This window comes from Tetrao urogallus (genome assembly GCF_951394365.1).
Source record: "Tetrao urogallus genome assembly, chromosome: 3".
Classification (NCBI taxonomy): Eukaryota; Metazoa; Chordata; class Aves; order Galliformes; family Phasianidae; genus Tetrao; species Tetrao urogallus.
Genome location: NC_136815.1, coordinates 37,426,922 through 37,445,371, shown reverse-complemented (window position 1 = coordinate 37,445,371; position 18,450 = coordinate 37,426,922). Strand labels below are relative to the sequence as shown.

The window sequence follows — 18,450 nt, the reverse complement described above, 5'->3', positions numbered from 1 at the left end:
GAAATTTTGTACTTGCATTGCCCATTATATGTAAGTTTTCTAATTGAAGGGCCCACTCTTCCTGACTTCAAGAATATTCTCAAAGAGCAAGAGAGCTTAAGCGGGGGAATCTTCAAGAGGTTCTTTGTTTTCTTCTGTTGATTATAGAAGCTTGTAAATTAAACTGGTTAAACATCAATTAGTCATCGCTGCTGTAGGACATTGTCTTTTACTGCATGCTGTAAAAACAGTAAAATAAACTTAAGTATTCTAATTAGTTTTACAATGCTTATCAAATCTGTCCAATAAAGCCTTCCATATGCTGCCTGGGATTGTTTGGTGCTTCTTTATTAGAGCCTGGACTGCAGTCTTTGTCTGAAAAGAGAGGAGAAAGTTGACCTTTACATACCCACTGATAAAGAACAGTACAATCACTGGCTTCTTGTCAGTTTTAAGAGGTATTGGGAAATTCACACATAGATCTAATTTAAGAAAAAAAGTTGTCTTTTATATTAGTTAGCTATCCTAACAGTGGTTTATTGTGAAATGAAAGGAATAAAAACATTGATCGCAGTTTGGTTAGGCTCAAATTGCTGAGACATATGAAACCTGAGAGTTACTAAGTTCAAGTAGCCTCTACACATACGGATATTAAACTTATGCAACTTCCAGGCTCACTAACCTAGTCTGATTTCATATCTGGCAGTGTTGAAAACAGGCTTGGGAATTCCATACATCCTTCCCAACATGAATTCTTCTGGAAGTTTATCATATTCAGCATACACGCAGTAAGACAATAACTAAACACTGTTAAAATTTACATAAGGTTCAAATGCAAATTTGTGATGAGAATGCATAAATTCATAGATAATGCAAATTATGTATTTCTGCTAGGGATAGAAAATAATCTCTCCTTGTTTTTCTTAACTATTTAAACTCAAGAGAGCCAAATACTACAGTGATCTACTGCAGAGCGATGGCAGTGCGTCATGCTAATATAAGTAAAAGGTAACTAAACTTTTCCTGGCTCTTTCCAAGGCAACATCAGACAGAGGTCAACTAGACCTGACTGAGATAAACAAGTCAAGTTCCATGGGAACTTTAAATTTCATTTATACAGGTAAACATAATAGCATTCTTCTAAAAGCCAAGAATAAGCATAAATGAAGTCTTAGTATGAGTTTTGCATGCAGCCTCCTAAACTGCTAGGAGCAAACCCTACCTATGATTGCAAGGAGAGCTAACTTACCTTTTCAACCAATTCATCTGTAGTTATATTCGGATCATAAGGTATTGGCTCCCCTATGTATGTGCGAAATTTAACTGGAAGTCCTCCATATGGAGGAGTGAATGGCAATCGAGTACTTTCATACAGTTGTCTGAAAAATCCTGGAGAGAAGGAAAAAGTGAGTTATAGACATAGACAACACAATGCAAGCTTGAAATCTGATGGATTTTGAAGATTCCTTAAAAATGCACACTTCACTTGGCAATCGAGAACAAATGACAGGATTTAGGCAGCTGTTCACCAACACAAAGCTTGATAGAATTAATAGATCACTGAAATAAGACTGCATCAGAGAATGAAATCACACAACACAATCAGTTAATATTTGAGATACCTGTGACCTGCAATGAGCATGTTAAAGAATCTAAAGGAAGCAAAAGTCTGAAAAGCAAAGTCTAGGAGGAAAGTGGATGAAACATTCCAAATGTTTGAAGTATATTTTAAAGTTCTTACTTCGTTCTTTAAACATCCTGTATCCCTCCCGGACATTTTGAGTATACATTGGAATGATAGGCTACGGAACCATGAAAAACAAAAAGGTCAAAATGTTATTAGACATCTGAATCTATATTTTAGTGTCTGTTAATACGGCGAAGAAAATTACTTGAATACAAAAGATAATCATTGGTTGGGGTCAGGTAGAAAATGTGAAATTTTGTTATCAATACCCTGAAGGTTGCAGTGTGTCTTGCAATGGTAATTCATTATATTTAGAGCTTATCTTAAGATCCAGAAGTTCCAAAATTCTGATCATTTATATATATTAATTTTTCAGACACACGCTAAATATTTTTCTTAGGAAATCACGAAGGGAGAGACAGTGCATCATATCCCAGTAGCCAATAGTCTACTGAATGGTCTTCCCATCTTCTTTGATGACTGTAACAAAGGCTTAAACTTCTGTTTTGCCTAAACAAGATGATAAATCAGCAAGCTTCCTTACACTGGCATGAAGTGCCTTTATCAGCAATTGATTTTGAGTTTTGTGTCCCAGGTCTCATTTTGAAAGCCTATCCTGGACATCAGGAATCCTAACTAAAGACTGTACCAATGAAACTTTTCAGAAAGAGTTGCACACACGCAACATAAGATGCAATGCCCTTTTGGGACACTTGGCTGTGAGAGTCAAGTGCCCTGGTTTCACCACAGTGTGATGCAATATGGTACTTATCTGTAAGCAGGCAGATGATCAAATCCTTAGGTTTGATTCAAGGATTATTCGAGTAACGCAAGATCAGAATCACATTTTCAATCTCTGGTGTTTTAAAGGGTGACGACTACTTAAACTCTCTCATAGCAAAACAGAAAATTAGAAGAGCAACTTCTGTTTTTCTGAATGCATTAGTCCTACTGTGATCGTGCCGATAAAAAGATGCAGAACTTCAATAGCTGTTTTTAGCAAGGTATAAGGGGCAGGCAGACAGAGATGGCCTAGTGGTTATTTGGTGACCTCTTAGCCATGTCAAAAGCTGCTGGTTCTGTTTTCTCAAAGTTATTGTTAGTCCACCTTGTTGGTTTTTTCAACACGGACTTGCATCCTGATTAGGTCTGGTTTTTCTTCCTGTGCCTTTGAAATGCAGTTATACACAGCTTATCTTGAGTAATATATGTTAACTGATATTACAGTAAAAGCTTAAATGGACAGTATTGTTTGCAGAATCAAAAAATAAAGTTTTTACAATTTCTCTGTCTAATGTTAAGCATGTATGCTGTGAATAGAAAAGCAATCAGTTCATGAAGTCCTGCAGAAAGCAAGTAGGCATTCACATTTGGCTCACCTCAAAGTAATGTATTTCTCAAGGAAAGGTGTCACTAAAATAATATTTAGATAATAAGGCCATTGGAAGAAACTTCAGCAAATTCCTTGGACAAATAAGGTAACTGTATCTCCTCACTGACCTGTACTAGACTCCCTCTGAAGTGCACGTCCTTCGGCAATTACAGAATAAGAAAGCAAATTCACTTCATTATTGTAGCTAAAAAGAAAGACACATGAGATAGCTGAACTTGAAAGTCGTATCTTACAGTCTGCAATGAGATTTTATATTTTGCAGACAAAATAACAGTAATGGGATCAGTACATACAAAGATTTTCTCACCTGTATTGTCCCTTTACATTTTATGGAACTGTATTTTGAACATGTTGAAATTACTTTTCAAGAAAGGAAGCACAGAACACCATCATATTGTTAAGAACCACTACCACAGAACAGAAGTGATGACCATTTAATAAAAAAAACCAACCCTTCACATTGCAAAAATATTGAACATACATAAAGCTTTTGAATTTCTTAGGAAGAGTGCAAGAGAATAATCTTTTCACTATCTAGCCAGCAAAACGTACTTGCCTACAGCGATCATTTGATGAGTTAAAGAGAAAGTAGCAGCATTTGGTCCCTAGGCTGATAAAAAGCTGTACATACTATATATATATGTTTGTGTCTGTAAAGCAACACAACCAGAGCCTTAGGTCTGATTGGCTGAGACACTACAGTCATAGAATGGCCTGGGTCGAAAAGGAGCACAGCGATCACCTAGTTTAACCCCCCCCTGCTACATGCAGGGTCACCAGCCACTCAACCAGGCTGCCCAGAGCCATCCAGCCTGGCCTTGAATGCCTCCAGGGATGAGGCATCTACAACGCAACCTGTTCCAGTGCGTCACCACTCTCTGAGTGAAAAATCATAATCCATAGATTTAGATTCACTATGTTGAAACTGAGCTGGATCATACCCAGCCAACTCAAATAAATAAATAAATAAAATCACAGAACTGCAGGATAGTTGAAGTTAGGAGGAAGCTCTGGAGATCACCTCCTGCAGCATCCCTGTTAATAGTGGTTGGTCTCTATACTGGTACCATGGTCCCACATACTGTTGCATAAGATTATTCTTCCCTACAGTCAGGGCTTGGCATTTCCTTTTGCTGAACTTAAAGGCATTTCACAAAGTCACGGAGAATCAAAGAATCACCAACGTTGGAAAAGACCTTTAAGATCATCCAGTTCAACCATCCATCTATCACCAATAGTACTCACTAAACCATGTCCCTCAACACAAAGTCCAAACGTTCTTTGAACACCTCCAGGGTCAGTGACTCCACACCTCCTCAGGCAGCCCATTCCAGTGCCTGACCACTCTTTCAGAAAAGTAGAATTTCTGACTATTCTCTGCTCCAGGTTCTCTGAATGGCAGCACAACCCTCTGGTGTTTTGGCCAATTTTCTCCTTTTTTTTTTTTTTTTACTATTATCAAATTTGCTGAGGGTACGTTCTATCCCATCATTCAGATAATTAACAAAGGATTCCAGCTTTACTTTGTGCTGCGGATCACCGCCCTCTCAGCCTAGCAGTTCAGCCACTTCTTAATCCATCTTACTGCCTGCTTATCCCAGATTTTGTCAGCCTGTCTACAAGAAGGTTGTGGCAAACACAGTCAAAAGCCCTACCGAAGTGAAGACACACAACATCCCCATTCTCCACCTCACCTTTGACCCTGTGCTTACTAAGTCTGTCTACCACTTCCTCACCTGACTGATGATTCCCTCCCTTCTTAATACCTGGTTGCAATTGATCTCCCAGTTTTTGCTCAGGATATTATAGCCTACCATCACCAGTCTCAGGACATTGCTGCATCTTTGCAGCCTCCAACCAAAGTGACTGGCACCATTATTCTAACATTCTTGATCTTCAGATGTGTATATTTTAAACTACAGAAAAGAAAGAAAAATGTCTGAAGCACTACTTTTTATAAGAAATTTAAAAACTGCAGCACCTGTGTATCTAGTTAGGTAAAAGATGCAAACAAACATAGATAAAGTGATGTAGCAATCATCAGAAATGACTTGTCTCCATTAGCCTGTCAAACTCTAGGCATAGATAGAGGATGTTTCTGAAGGTCAGGTCACTGGCCTACCTAAATGAAATTGACACAGATCCAGGTCCAGGAGGTTCCTTGATTCATAACATTACATTAAATAGTAACACTATTCCCAGTGCCCACTTGAGAGTAGTTATACAAGATGAAGTGGAAACAGAATGTGGGATTCTGCAAGCAAGAACAGAGGATAAAACTACATTTCTTGTTTGTTTTTCTTCAAGTTTTTCAGTGCGAGAACTGTTGGACTTCTGTAACATTATACGAGGAACGACAATGTCTATTCAGATAGATAAAGTTATTTCAGTCTTGAAATTCCCATTAAAGTCACCTGTGGCAGATTTGGAACTGCCATGTAGTCATTACAGGTACAGTAAAATGTGTTTCTTTGGCTGATGGCTATACTGTATGATGAATAAATTTAAATCAAAGTGCTACCAGTCTTCTCTTGCCTTTATCCAGGATCTGAGTAAGTATTAGCAAAGCACATGAATTGCTACCTTACAGAGCAAGTTCTGTCAGTTCAGATGAGTTTATCCACAACCTTGAGTCAAAGTCTGAGACTGGTTTGACCAGTATTGAAAAGGACGTAGCAAGTATAAACAGGAGCAATCAAAGTCAAAATTTGTCAAACGACAGAGTCCAGTTATTAATGTTGACCTAACTTTATATGAGAAATGGTATATATGAGCAGTAGAGTGGGCAACATTATTAAGTGCCTAGCACTTAACTCCCCCCCCCCCCCCCATCTCAGTTAATTCTGGTCAAAGGCTTCCAGAGAAATAGCAAAGATGCCGAAAATTCAATGGAGCCTGCAAGTTAATTGCAGTGATGCTCACAATACTGAAAAGCAGTCCATAACTTTATCCTCAAGGGATACCCAATTCACTAACTCAGAAGAAAAAACACTTGTCAACAGATGGTGCTTTTGAATGTTAGCTACCACTCACTATTCAGCTCTCCCTACTTCTGAATTATAGAAAAGTGAAAAGATTACGAGGATTCACAGCAAGGATTTCTGTGAAGTTTTCGATAAAGGTCACACAATATTATTTTTTAAATTCAATTTTTATTTGAAAGATGTCGATATTACATGTTAGGGTAACACTACAAGGTTGCAAGTGAAGTGAAAATATCTGGCAAAACATTGTTCTAATGTTTGGGGAAGTTTGAAAGACAGATATGAAAACAAGTGATTGGAAATCACTTTAAGTTGTTAAACTTACAACTCTCTGACTTTTCAGGTATATTATTAACTTAATACATGAGAAGAGATTCTGTAAAGGAATGCTAACATGACTTTGACTGAGTTTATCCTATCCAGATTCTGATATTTTCTTACCAGTGGTGATGTATGAGACCCTACAATACATGGAGTATTTTGGCTAGCATTTAAAAGCCCATACTTTTTGGGAAAAAGAGAGAGGAAACAGAAACACAAAAGTGTGACTTTCAAAAGGCCATACAACAAAGAGGTATGAGTCCTGGGCTAAAAATACTTTTTCCACTGAGCAATTAAATTTCTCTAAATTTATTCTAGTGTTTAGTTTTCTTCCCACAAGATTTCAAAGGCAGATAGAGCAGTGAAGAAATATTACACAAAAGGACACATTTCACAACCTAGTGTGTTTTGGCAAAAGCAACTAAGAGTATGAGAAGCAACAAATGGGATAAAAAATAGATACAGCTATGCAAAAAGAAAAAGAAAATGGTGGTAAGAAATTCAAGTTTTGTGGAAGATATCAGACACAGTGGTGGAAGTTCGTATTTGAAGGCAATATGGACAATATAACTGAAATTGTGGCCATGTGTACATTAGCACAGTGGGAACTAACAGGAACACTCTTCTGAAGGAAAACAGCTGACTCTGGGGATCTGACATCAACACTGAATACATTGCAGTGCCCTGCATTTACTTGGAACTAATTCTTATCTGGTACCATTGACTGAATGCCCATGCGAAGTTGGAGGATATTAGATTCCAATTTTTGTTTAAGTTTCTGCCAAAAGGAATGCAGCTCATGTATTCAGACATCATTCCATGGTGCAAATGAAAGCATAATGAGTAAGGAAGATGAAAAAACTGTTTCAGTCAAACTCGAGTGCTAATGCAGATGCATCATCTTATGCAGGTTGATACAATTTTTCACAAACATGAAGACAAATGGTAAAAACAAAACCTGGATCGCCCTCAGAGAAAAAAAAAAAAAAAAAAAAAAAAAAAAAAAAAAAGTAGAAGAAAGAAAAAAAAAAAAGGGTAACATCAATGCATTACATCAGTATTGTGAAAGACCACAGTGTAGATTTTTGAAATACAGTCAATATGAGAAATGAAATATACATATAATACTCACCACTTTCGCATCTAGAGCAACCTGAGCAAAGCCTTTTCGATTTCCCCACATGAGTTGGTAACTTTCATCACTGAATAGGGCTTCTCTAACTCCACCTGGTGAAATAGACACCAAGTGTCCATTCTTCAGTGCACTGAGACACTCCTCCCTTGTACCTGGCATAACACCAGTCACTTCCAGTAATAATTTGAGCCCTGCAATAAATAAGCAGCATGTAAGAACAAGATTACAGCCAAATTAAAATCTAATGCTCATGAATATAGATTAAAGTACCAAGTAAATAAAATACATACAGACTGAATATTGGTTGGCAGTGTTTTTGCTCACATCTTATAAAGATGAACCGACTTATCAAGTGCACCTCAGTAAGTCAAAGCTTACACACACTATTTTCATAATTATCAAAACAGCAGTCACACAACTGAGATTTGTGCAGCACAGCGAGAAATCTGAAAGTATCTATTCTTGCCAGTTCTTTTAAAATAGATTTTAATGCAGAATAAATGTAAATTTTCTTTTTCAGTAGGATATGGCTTGCTATACAAATACTTAACAAGCACATATTTTTAGAGTTCTTTTAAGACGTGGTTTTTAACATTTTAAACACTGATTTTTAAACTGTTAAATTGAGTATTCTGTGGTTAAGTTGGGCTGCTGTACCAATTTAACACGGTAGTCTCAACACTGTACAAACCATTAAATGAGTCTCTTCTCTGGGATTTGCCCAAAACATAGATGGAAAAGCACATAGAATGCCTTGGGTTGGAAGGGACCTCAAGGATCATCAAGTTCCAACCTCCCTGCCACAGGCAGGGTTGCCAACTGCTATATCAAACCACAACCTTCCTGCCAATTCCTTACACACCAAATAGTCCACCCTTCAAATCCTTCTCACTTCAATTTGGAGATAAGGATGTGGTGGGGGACCATGTCAAAGGCCTTGCTCAAGTCCAGGTAAATGACATCGGTTGCCTTCCCTTTGTCCACCAATGCCATCAGTCCATCATAAAAGGCCATCAGATTGGTTAAGCATGACCTCCCCTTGGTGAAGCCATGCTGTCTTTCTCAGATAACCCCCTTGTCCCTCATGTGCCTTAACATGTCTTCCTGGAGGATCTGTTCCATGATCTTCCAGGCACAGAGATGAGGCTCACTGGCCTGTAGTTCCCCGGCTCTCTCTTTCTCCCTTTCTTGTAATTGGGAGCAATATTTCCCTTTTTCCAGTCCCCAGGAACTTCACCTGACAGCCATTTTTATATTCCTTAGTGATGTAAGACTTCTGTTCCTGTTCCTTTTACCTGGCTCCTCAGAGGAAGCCATTCCAGGCCTCTGATCATCCATGTTTTTTTGGTGTTGTTGTTTTTTTTGGTTTTTTTGTTTTGTTTTGTTTTTGTTTTTTGGGGGTTTGTGTGTGTGTGTGTGTGTGTGTGTGTGTGTGTGTGCATTAATTACTTTGTAGCTTTACTTACATCTAGAGAACAGAATTCCACTCAGCACTCAAGTTTGGATACCATGTGCATTATGAGCACCTTCATGCAGGTTTTTGTTTCTTCTCTTTCCATGATAATCCTTAAATTCTGCTTGCTTCTCGGTAATTGCTGAGAGTTGAGCTGACATATTTTCCTAAAGTCATCTACAGAATTTAAAGCCTAATTATCTGTTTATTATTTGCCTATTTAAAGTTGTTGTTGTTTTTTCCCTGCAGCGCATTACATTTAATATTGTTTCATCTATCATTTAATGTTAGCGATTCATTATGGTTAGATAACTGTAATGTGAATTTTTACTGCTTTGAAAAAAAACAACCAGGATAAAGTTTTGCTACCTCACTTCAGATGTAGATTATGAGCATTTCAAACAATATAGGTGCCAGCACAGATTTTCATTGATATGCCAATAACTGCTACTTCCCTGTAACGTAAATGAACTGTTTATTTCTACCCTTTCTTTCCCACTTTTTAACCAGTTACTAATTCACAAGACTTCTCCTGTAACAGTGTAATTATCTAACAGACTTATATGAAGGACCTGAGATCAGAAGCCTTTTGGAGAGTTTGGCACAGCATATCCTCATGAGCATTCTTCAAAGAATGGATCTACAAAATGCAATTTTTCTGCTAAAAAGCAGATTAGTAGCACAAGAAAAGCTGCATGAAAAACAGTTTTATTCAGTCTATTACCTTCAACTACATTTTCTACTAATGCAGCAAAAAGAGAGTCCTGCCTCCTATTATTTGTGGGCTTTCTGGTTGTCGGTGGGTTTTTTTATTTGTTTGTTTAAGTTTACTATGTATTTATAACAAAAATATTTTACTCTTCAATTTGAAATACTACTCTGTCACTTATCTCTTGAAAAAGAGATCTCTTTTGCAGCAATCTGGTAACCTTCATCTTATTTCTGATATCCTCTTAAAAGCCTTCCAATTGTAGTAAATGTTATTTTTGCCAAGATCAGCAACAGCTTCAGTGCATTCAGGATGCCTGTACAAGGGAACATGCTCTTACCTGGTAAACGAAAGACAAAATGATCAGCTACAGACAGACAAAGTCTCTTCTTCCAGAGAAATAGCCTAGATAAAAAGTAGAGGTAGTCTATCGGAATAGCTCCATGGTAATAAACAACAATGCCTGGTCCTTCTGGTAGGTTTTCTACACCGTGAAGTTCATAACCTGTTTGGGATATAAAGCAGTGCACCAACAATGATAGCTTGGCAATTTAAAGCAAACTTTTTACTGTCCTTTATTAATTGACTTCCAGATAGTTGTAAACACCTGTGCATTAGCTTGAAAAGAGTTAAGTTCTGTATGGAACTTATGATTAACAGCAAAGAGAAAGCCCCTCAAACACCACAAATTATGCTACTTAGTGGTTTACTTTATTGAACAACTTAATCCTCAGATCAGACTTGAAACAGGCCTTTTCCCACATGAGTTTAATCACATCACTGCAAAATTTTGCCCGTTTGGAACTTTCTTCAGGCTACTGTGAAAAAAACGAACAAGCAAAAACCCACAGTACTGTACAAGTATGAAACAGCTTCATCAGAAGGGGAGGCAAACAACTATGAGGCTTTCCTGAAATATGGAAATACAAATCTCTATTTTGTGTCAGACAGAATGAAAAGGTTGGGAGAAGAAGGGGACGCGCGCACACCCACACAGAATGGCCGGGATTGAAAGGGAATTCAAGGATCATGAATCTCCAACCCCCCTGCCACATGCAGGGCCACCAACCTCCACATTTAATACCAGACAAGGCTGCCCAGGGCCCCATCCAACCTGGCCTTGAACACCTCCAGGGACGGGGCATCCACAACCTCTCTGGGCAGCCTGTTCCAGCACCTCACCACTCTCACTGTAAAGAGCTTCCCCCTGACATCCAACCTAAATCTTACCTCCTTTAACTTAAAACCATTTCCCCTTGTCCTGCTGTTATCAACCCTTCCAAAGAGTTGACTCCCCTCCTATTTATAGGCTGCCTTTAGTACTGAAAGGCTGGGGAACTTTTCATTCTGATTTTACATAAGTACATAAACTATGGCAACTTTGTATTATGTCCAGAAAAGAATCCACAAAATACAAACTCACTCCATGAGACTTAAAACCATTCCTTCATGGGGGAAGGGAACTTCCTCATAGACATGGACTTCTATGAATCTCTTTCCTGGTTTTTCCTATATTTGATCTAGGCTTTATGTGAAGCCAAAATAGGAGGCTTGCAAAAGCCACAGCTTCTACTAAATAAAAACTTTATTCTGCCTGGCCTGCCTTTATCTCCATCCCTGATACAGCTCCATAAACAAGCCATCTGGGGAGGAAAAGACAAGGACAGTGCAGGCAGAGTTCTAAAAATAGGTTAAGGAAGTTCTAAGTTGCAGGATATTCAAAGATTAAGAGTAAAAGCTGTGAAGAAGAGCAGCAAGTAACTGATAACAACCTATTATTCTTTATCCTTAGGGCAGCAAGTTAAGTCTTGCTAATAGACTTAAACTACATCTGTGCAAAGAACAGGTGTTGAGCTTCTGGCTGAGGATTTCCCTAGGGGCTAAGGTGTGGTGAAAAAATGTCTGAAGGTTAAGCATAATTAAACTAAAAATCATGTTACTTTTAAGTTCTTCTACAGTACAAACTTAAACGTGGCATCTTATTTTTTCTTTTTCCATACAGTTCTTGAAATTATATTATCACAACACAGTAAGTTTTCCTCAGCCAAAAATACAGCAATTGCATTTCCAATGAATTATTTTGTTTTCAATCCCATATTAAGCTGTTTTGTAGCTGTTTGTAACAAGCTACATAATTTTATTTCTGCTTTTGTATCTCCCTTGCCCTTAATTCAGTAAAACTAACATTAATACAGTACTTCATTCTGATACCATATAAAAAGAAGAGCATCTGCCTATTCACCTAGAAAAATGTATCCTGTACATAATCTCATTGCTCCCTTATATTCTAAATACTCTAAATTGCAGTCTTTGAGGGAGAAATTTTGGTTAGATGCCAAATGAAAGTGCAACTTCATATATATACACACATATATATATATATATAAATATATATATACACACACACACATAATCACTTGCATACATTTGGAAGAATTAAAACTTAGGCGTACTTACTACTGACTGTAATTCAAAGCTCCAGTTAAGTCATGTCATACTTACCATGCCATATTCTTGCATATATATCCCAGAAGCTTGCCACAGTTTTCCTTGCACTATCCCAAACATCACTCAAGGGATCTGCTTTTACCTCGCCATTCCTCTGATATATTATAAGCAACACGTTAGTAAGGTAAATGAAAAAGAGGATTGTTAAAGGAACTATAAAAAAAACTAATATTGCACTAATTGTCACTGATATGATGACTATGTGGAAAAAATATTTCTTCAAGTACTCCACTGCAATCCATTCTTCCAGCACATAAGCAAAGTAGCTTAGGTAGGTCATAGGTATCTGTCCTGGTGCAGGATTCTCTTCTATCTATCATGTCCTGCATGAAAGAGAAAAAATAATAATAATAATCTAATTGATCATGCAAGCTTCTCAATTTAAAAGAAAATTTTTACCATAGATATATCTGATAGCTATTTTGTCATATCTCAGAGTCAAACGTGTTTCCTCTCTCTGTCATGTTAAGATAACTGCTGGTAATTGCTACCACTGTTGCCTGTAAAGGATGATGAGATTATCATATGTACTTAAGTGTCTTTCCTACACTGCTAGACAACAGGATTCTGAGTACAAGGGCTGGAGTCCAGAGTGCAGCCAGAGAACAAGGCAAGTAAGGGGTGTACCTTAGGAACACCTTTCTTCCCAGCAGACCTTCAAGACAATTTTGCCATTAGGAAAAGCCTGAACAGCTGGCTCCTTCTGCAGAGCTAGAGGAGTCTGGGGGGCAGCATTTGCTAATTGCTGGCAGCACTATGAAAAGAAGCTCTTTGCTGCTCTTTCCCATCCACACAACAATGCCAATACACCCTTCTTTCAGACTTAACAGGCCTGGCAAAAGCTCCATGGCCCCAAACACAGCTCTTAATTGGTCTGTTCCTGCACTTGACTCCAGTTGCATTACAGCAGGTAACGGTCTTCCTGGAGTGCAACAGCATCACAGCATCTCTTGCTTGTTTTAAGCGTCTTAAGCATTAGCCAGAGATTTAAACATCACAAAGTCAGTGATCCATAACTGAATTCAGCCTCAATCAGGTGACTGCTTGTTTAACAAGTAAATTCTTCTGGCCCAACACCAGAACAAGTACCAACAAGAAACAAATTACAGTTGCTACAGTCAGTGCCAAGATCATAAGAGAACAGCAAGCCTAGACTTAGCTCTGACGTCGTGTCTTCAGCTGAATACTTATAGGAGATGCACTGACTCTTTTCTTTCTTGGAAGCCCTGGGTAAAATACTGGAGTGGACTGGTGTAAAGCACAGCCTCAGTACCATGAACACTGGCTCAGCTCCTCAGGACATGGCTGCTACCAAGCCAAAGAAATCAACTGCAGTAGCTGCAAGGACATTAAGCTAGGAGCACAGAGGAAGCAAGCACTGTTTTGTATCATGCTCTGCATGTCACAAATGAAACCAAACTGGCAAAGAGCAACACAAAATTGGTATGGAATTTTTTATATACTGGTGATAGGTGCCTGGATAAAATATAACAAGATTTAGAAACTCTCACCAGTGAGAAACTCTATTGGTAAAATGAAAGAAATAAAAGGAGTAGTCTGAATGATTTGGATATTAAAAACCCTGCTTAGAAGGTGCTTAAGAAGGATAAGGCTGATATAGTGGTGCTACTCTATAGCAAGGATATACTAATTGGTTTAAGTTGCTGACACAGAATAAGGACTACAAATCCTCACTGCCTGTGAAGTATGCTCTGCTGCAAGGCCTTAGGAAAAGGCAATGCTGAGGGCTTGCCCCAAGCTACTCAGTCAGAGGCTGTAAACGCCACTGCCAGTAATTCATTCAGCCTGCAATGCTGGGTGAGGAAGGAAGGGAATGGATTCCACGTTGTTATGGAGTCTTCAGACTGGGAGCTACTACAGCCAGTAGCTAAACTTAGAATTTCACACATTTGCCATGTCCTGCTGGATAGCTCTCACCAGCCCCTTGCTGAGACCAACACAACTTTGCAGCATCCTTTTTAATCAGTCAATGTACAGAGAAATTATTACACATCTATCCAAGTGCCTGTTACAAATCATTTCCTAAAGACCCACTTGATTATGCACAGCAGGACAACGTGAGAGTTACCGAAATTGCTCGTAACTGCTGTTTTGCTGAGAATTTTAGGGAGAAATTCCTCTTCTGCTCTTCTAAAACCTGAGCCAAGAGCAGCTCCCATATTCTTTAATACTGAGCATGCCATAAAAGCCTAACAAACGGGCATAACATCTTCTGAATGAACTTTCCTTAAGTCAAGGAACCATTTTTTTTCTCATCTCAACTAAGGATGGATATGAAACGTTACTGATCTGAATAATTCCATTGCTCTTCCAGAAAACATCATCTGTGTTGTCGTGCAAGATGTTTGTTTTGGCTCCGCCTATAAAGCATACCAAATTCCAGAGTAATAACCCTATCTACAATAGGAGATTGCAAATGATGTCATTGGGAGACAGAAGTAACATCTCCTTTCTTAAAGGGAGCTACCCTTCCAATAAAATACCCATATAGTGTAAGTCATTCAGATCCTCAGCTCATACTGAAGGAGCATTTGTCAATAAGAACAGACATATCAGCTAACGCAATAATCCAGGGAACAGAAAAGCAACAAAGCAACAATGAAAGTGCCGCAAGAGACCTGTGGCAGCAAAATTAAAACCTCACAGTTGGCTTCCAGCCTCAACTGAATAATGGATAATTTTGGTCTTGCTGCCCAGTGCTTTGCTCTTGTCTGCAGGCTTAGCAGAGCACAATGGGAAGAGCAGCATTAAGCAGTTCGAAACTGGACAGAACTTCTTGATACCTGCTTTTTTTTTTTTTTTTTTTTTTTTTAGGCTCCTACTTTCTATTCTGTCAAGGCTAACTGCTCTATTTCACAATAGAAGTGATATAACTGTTCAACTCTACATCTTGCCTTCAGACATAAAATAAATCCCATTTTATATTTCCCAGAATTTTTATGACAGAAAATAACTCCTGCTGTTCCCATACAGACACAGCCCACCATTCCTCTCCCCATAAATCCAAACACTTTGTATACTGCTGTGTTTCTAAAGCTTTCCCTTAAATTATGAGCGCATCCACCCCAAAACTTGACGGACCCATCCCTCTGAAGCAGAACTGCCACCCGGCAAGAAATGACAGAGCCCCATCCCCCTGCTTTCAGCGCACAATCCACCTTTTGCATGCGCACATAGGGCGCTCAATCCAGAGGAGCGTTTCTCATGCACTTGCCCCAAAGAAGGCTCCTCGCACGAGCCCATCCGCACAGCTCCGCAGGGCCCGCCGTCCCCGCGGCACGGCGATCCCCTCGCGATCCCCTCCCGCCCCCCGCCGCCGCCCCCCCGCCGCCGCCCGCCCTCCTCGCCCGCCCTCCTCACCTGCCCGCAGCAGTACGGAGCGCCACGCCGACTGGGTCCCGGCCCGGGATAAGCGCCGTGCCGCCCCCGCCCGCAGCTCTGGGAGGCGGGGCTGGGCCTCTGGGTTCCGCACCCAAACCTCCATTTTTACCGTGTCCCAGGTGAAAACCTCTGGATGGGCGCTGGAGATAGCGGCGGAGCGGGGGCCGGGGGGGAGCACGGCACGCACTCTCAGCCTTCTTCGGCTGCCCGTCCCAGCGGCAGCCTTCAGTTCATCCTCTCCCCGCTCCCGCGGCCCCCTCAGTCCCTCGCTGCGGGGCGAACAGCGATGGTTGACGGCTGTCTGTCCGCGGGGCTGCGAAACCGCAGCGTTCCGCCAACGTGTACCGCGGGCGGAGGGGATTTAAAACCGCTACCGCTGCAGGGAGCGGGTTTCGGGGTTGGTCACACGGGCTCTGTTAGCGGTCATAAGGAGCGAGTAGCGGGCAGTGCGCATTTCACGTCGAGCGTGGAAACGTGCGGGCAGCGGCACTGACTGTTAAGCTGACAATGTGTAATGCTTTTGCAAAGGAAGAAATCTTTAAAAGCTTGGCAGAACAGGGTGCCAGACAGACTGTGGGCGTGACTGAAATGGAAAAGGCTAAGCCATGCTATTACAGATACATGATGCAGGGGAAGCCTAAATACTCTTCTCCATTACTACTACTCACTGTATGACTGACAGGACAGAGATCTTTCTTAGGCAGATAAGATCAACAGGTACTAATTTTTAAGTGTGGTAAAAAAGGAGTAATCATAGAATCATTAAATCATTAAGATTGGAAAAGGCCTCTAATAGGGTCATCTAGTCCAACTGTCAACCACCATGCCCACTGAACAATTGTTCCTCAGTCAGCCACGTCTACAAAATTCTTGAGCACCTTCAGGAACAGTTGACTCCACCACCTCCCTGGGCAGCCTCTTCTAATGCCTCACCATCCTGAGAATAATTTTTTCCTAATATCCAACCTGAATCCCCTTAGGCACAACTTAAAACTATTCCCTCTCATCCTCTCTCTGTTACCTGGGAGAAGAGGCTGACATCCACCTCACTACAACCTCCTTTCAGGTCATTGCAGAGAGCAGTGAGGCCTTCACCTGAGCCTCCTCTTCTCCAAACTAGACAATCCCAGTCCCCTCAGCCATTTCCCATAAGACTTGTGCTCCAGAACCCTCACAGCTTCGTTGCCCTTCTCCAGACATGCTCCAGGGCCTCACTGTCTTTCTTGTAGTGAGGGGCCCAAAACTGAACACAGTAATCAAGGTGCAGCCTTACCAGTGCTGATTACAGACCCGTTTGGGACAGATTCCTTTTTTTGCTTTGATACTAAGTAAGAAATTGAGGAATAACAGTGGTTTGTAAATGAATATGGGAGATTCTAGAATCTAGTTTCCCAAGTGAATACCAGGAAAGAAAAGTGTATGTATGAATAGATTCAAATAATGAATGAAAAGGCTACTAGGAGAGATTTCAGAATTTGTCTTTTCCACATTACTGATTCATGGCACAGTTCCTGATGGAGGCATAATTGCCTGTCAGCTGCTGATCACTGAGTGACACTGCTGTAGCGCTTTCAGAAAGTTCTATCCAGACCTGTAAATGATCTGAATGTACTGAATGTACTCAGTAAATTGTGAAGAGGATTTGGAATGGTTGCCCAGGAGGGTTTACTCCCAAAGAGGATCCTTCAGCAGAGACTCATTCCAAATTTTTGAGAGTCTTGGTTCAGCTGACACAAGATGATGTGGAGGACAGCAAGCAGTGCTCCTCCAAGCATCTCCTCATACAGTCACATTCATTCCTATGCAAAGACAGGAACTGCTACTGCCTATGCTCAAGTCCCCATGAGATAAAAGAAATATAGCTGGTATACATTTCTTCCTGCCCGTACCTTGTCTATAGCTTTTGTTCAGGGGAAGAAATCACAAACCTGTGAAAAAGTCATTCAGTGGTGATGCTTTTCTGATGGCTTATATGGATCAAGACAGACTCATTCAGAAACAGCTTTTCTCATGAGGGAAAACATTTAGAAAAGGCTTGGTGTTTTGTGCCTTGCATAAAGCAGTAATATCATTGGAAAAAACATTTGCTAGTAATGAGTTTAACAAAATGCAGAAATAAACTGTTAAAAGTGGTGAAAGTATATTTATGTGGTCAGTGCAGATAGAAAAAAAAACAAACCAACAGCAACTACATAGTGCTTATTGACCTGAAATAAACTATTTCGTTTTGTTTACATGTTTTGTTTCCTTGTATTTGCATGACTACACTGTCATGCAATGAATCTACATCGGCATGAAAGAACTAGAACTACTAGAATGAGAAATAATGGCCTTAAGATGCACCAGGGGAGTTCAGGTTGGACATTAGGAAGAATTTCTTTTCAGAAAGAGTGGTGAAGTATCAGAACAAGTGATGGAGTCACCATCCCTGGAGGTGTTTGAAGTACTAAGGCCTGAACAACAGGTTTTGAACCAAAGTTGACCTCTAGAAGAACCTCACAACCTTGTGTTATACATTACATTAGTATCTCATCATTAACAAGATATGTATGGTCACTAGTGAAATATATACATTGGATAAAATGTCTCATTTGCAAGAGATATAGCTTAGACAAAACATTATGAGAATGTATTAACCTTTCCTTGTTCAGAAACATGGCATCAAGGCCTAGTATACAAACTCTATGGAGCCCTGGCCAGGCTTGTGCTGGCATCCAAAAAGGGGAATGAAACCAGCTGTTTCCCCCCTTGAAGTTATGCAAACTTTTTAATTCTACAATATGAATGCTGGACCCTCTTGCAGAAAAGCTGGAGACCTCACCTACAAGTGAACACACTGTGTAGGACTTCCCAAATAGTGGAAAGGCTCTCCAAATCAT

The 18,450-nt window shown here is 40.0% G+C and overlaps 1 protein-coding gene across 1 annotated transcript; it reads right to left on the bottom strand.

The window, feature by feature from the left end:
- Nucleotides 1-249: 249 nt before the first annotated feature.
- LOC306945160 (DGAT1/2-independent enzyme synthesizing storage lipids-like) lies at nt 250-15,674 on the bottom strand (the record flags this gene model as incomplete). The annotated part of the gene is given in 10 exon segments (XM_079533865.1): nt 250-354; nt 1,229-1,368; nt 1,721-1,781; nt 7,497-7,690; nt 10,002-10,166; nt 12,164-12,462; nt 12,464-12,492; nt 15,272-15,624; nt 15,627-15,650; nt 15,653-15,674. Coding segments are annotated over 10 exon segments (1,392 nt in total).
- Between the last annotated feature and the right edge of the window lie 2,776 nt (nt 15,675-18,450).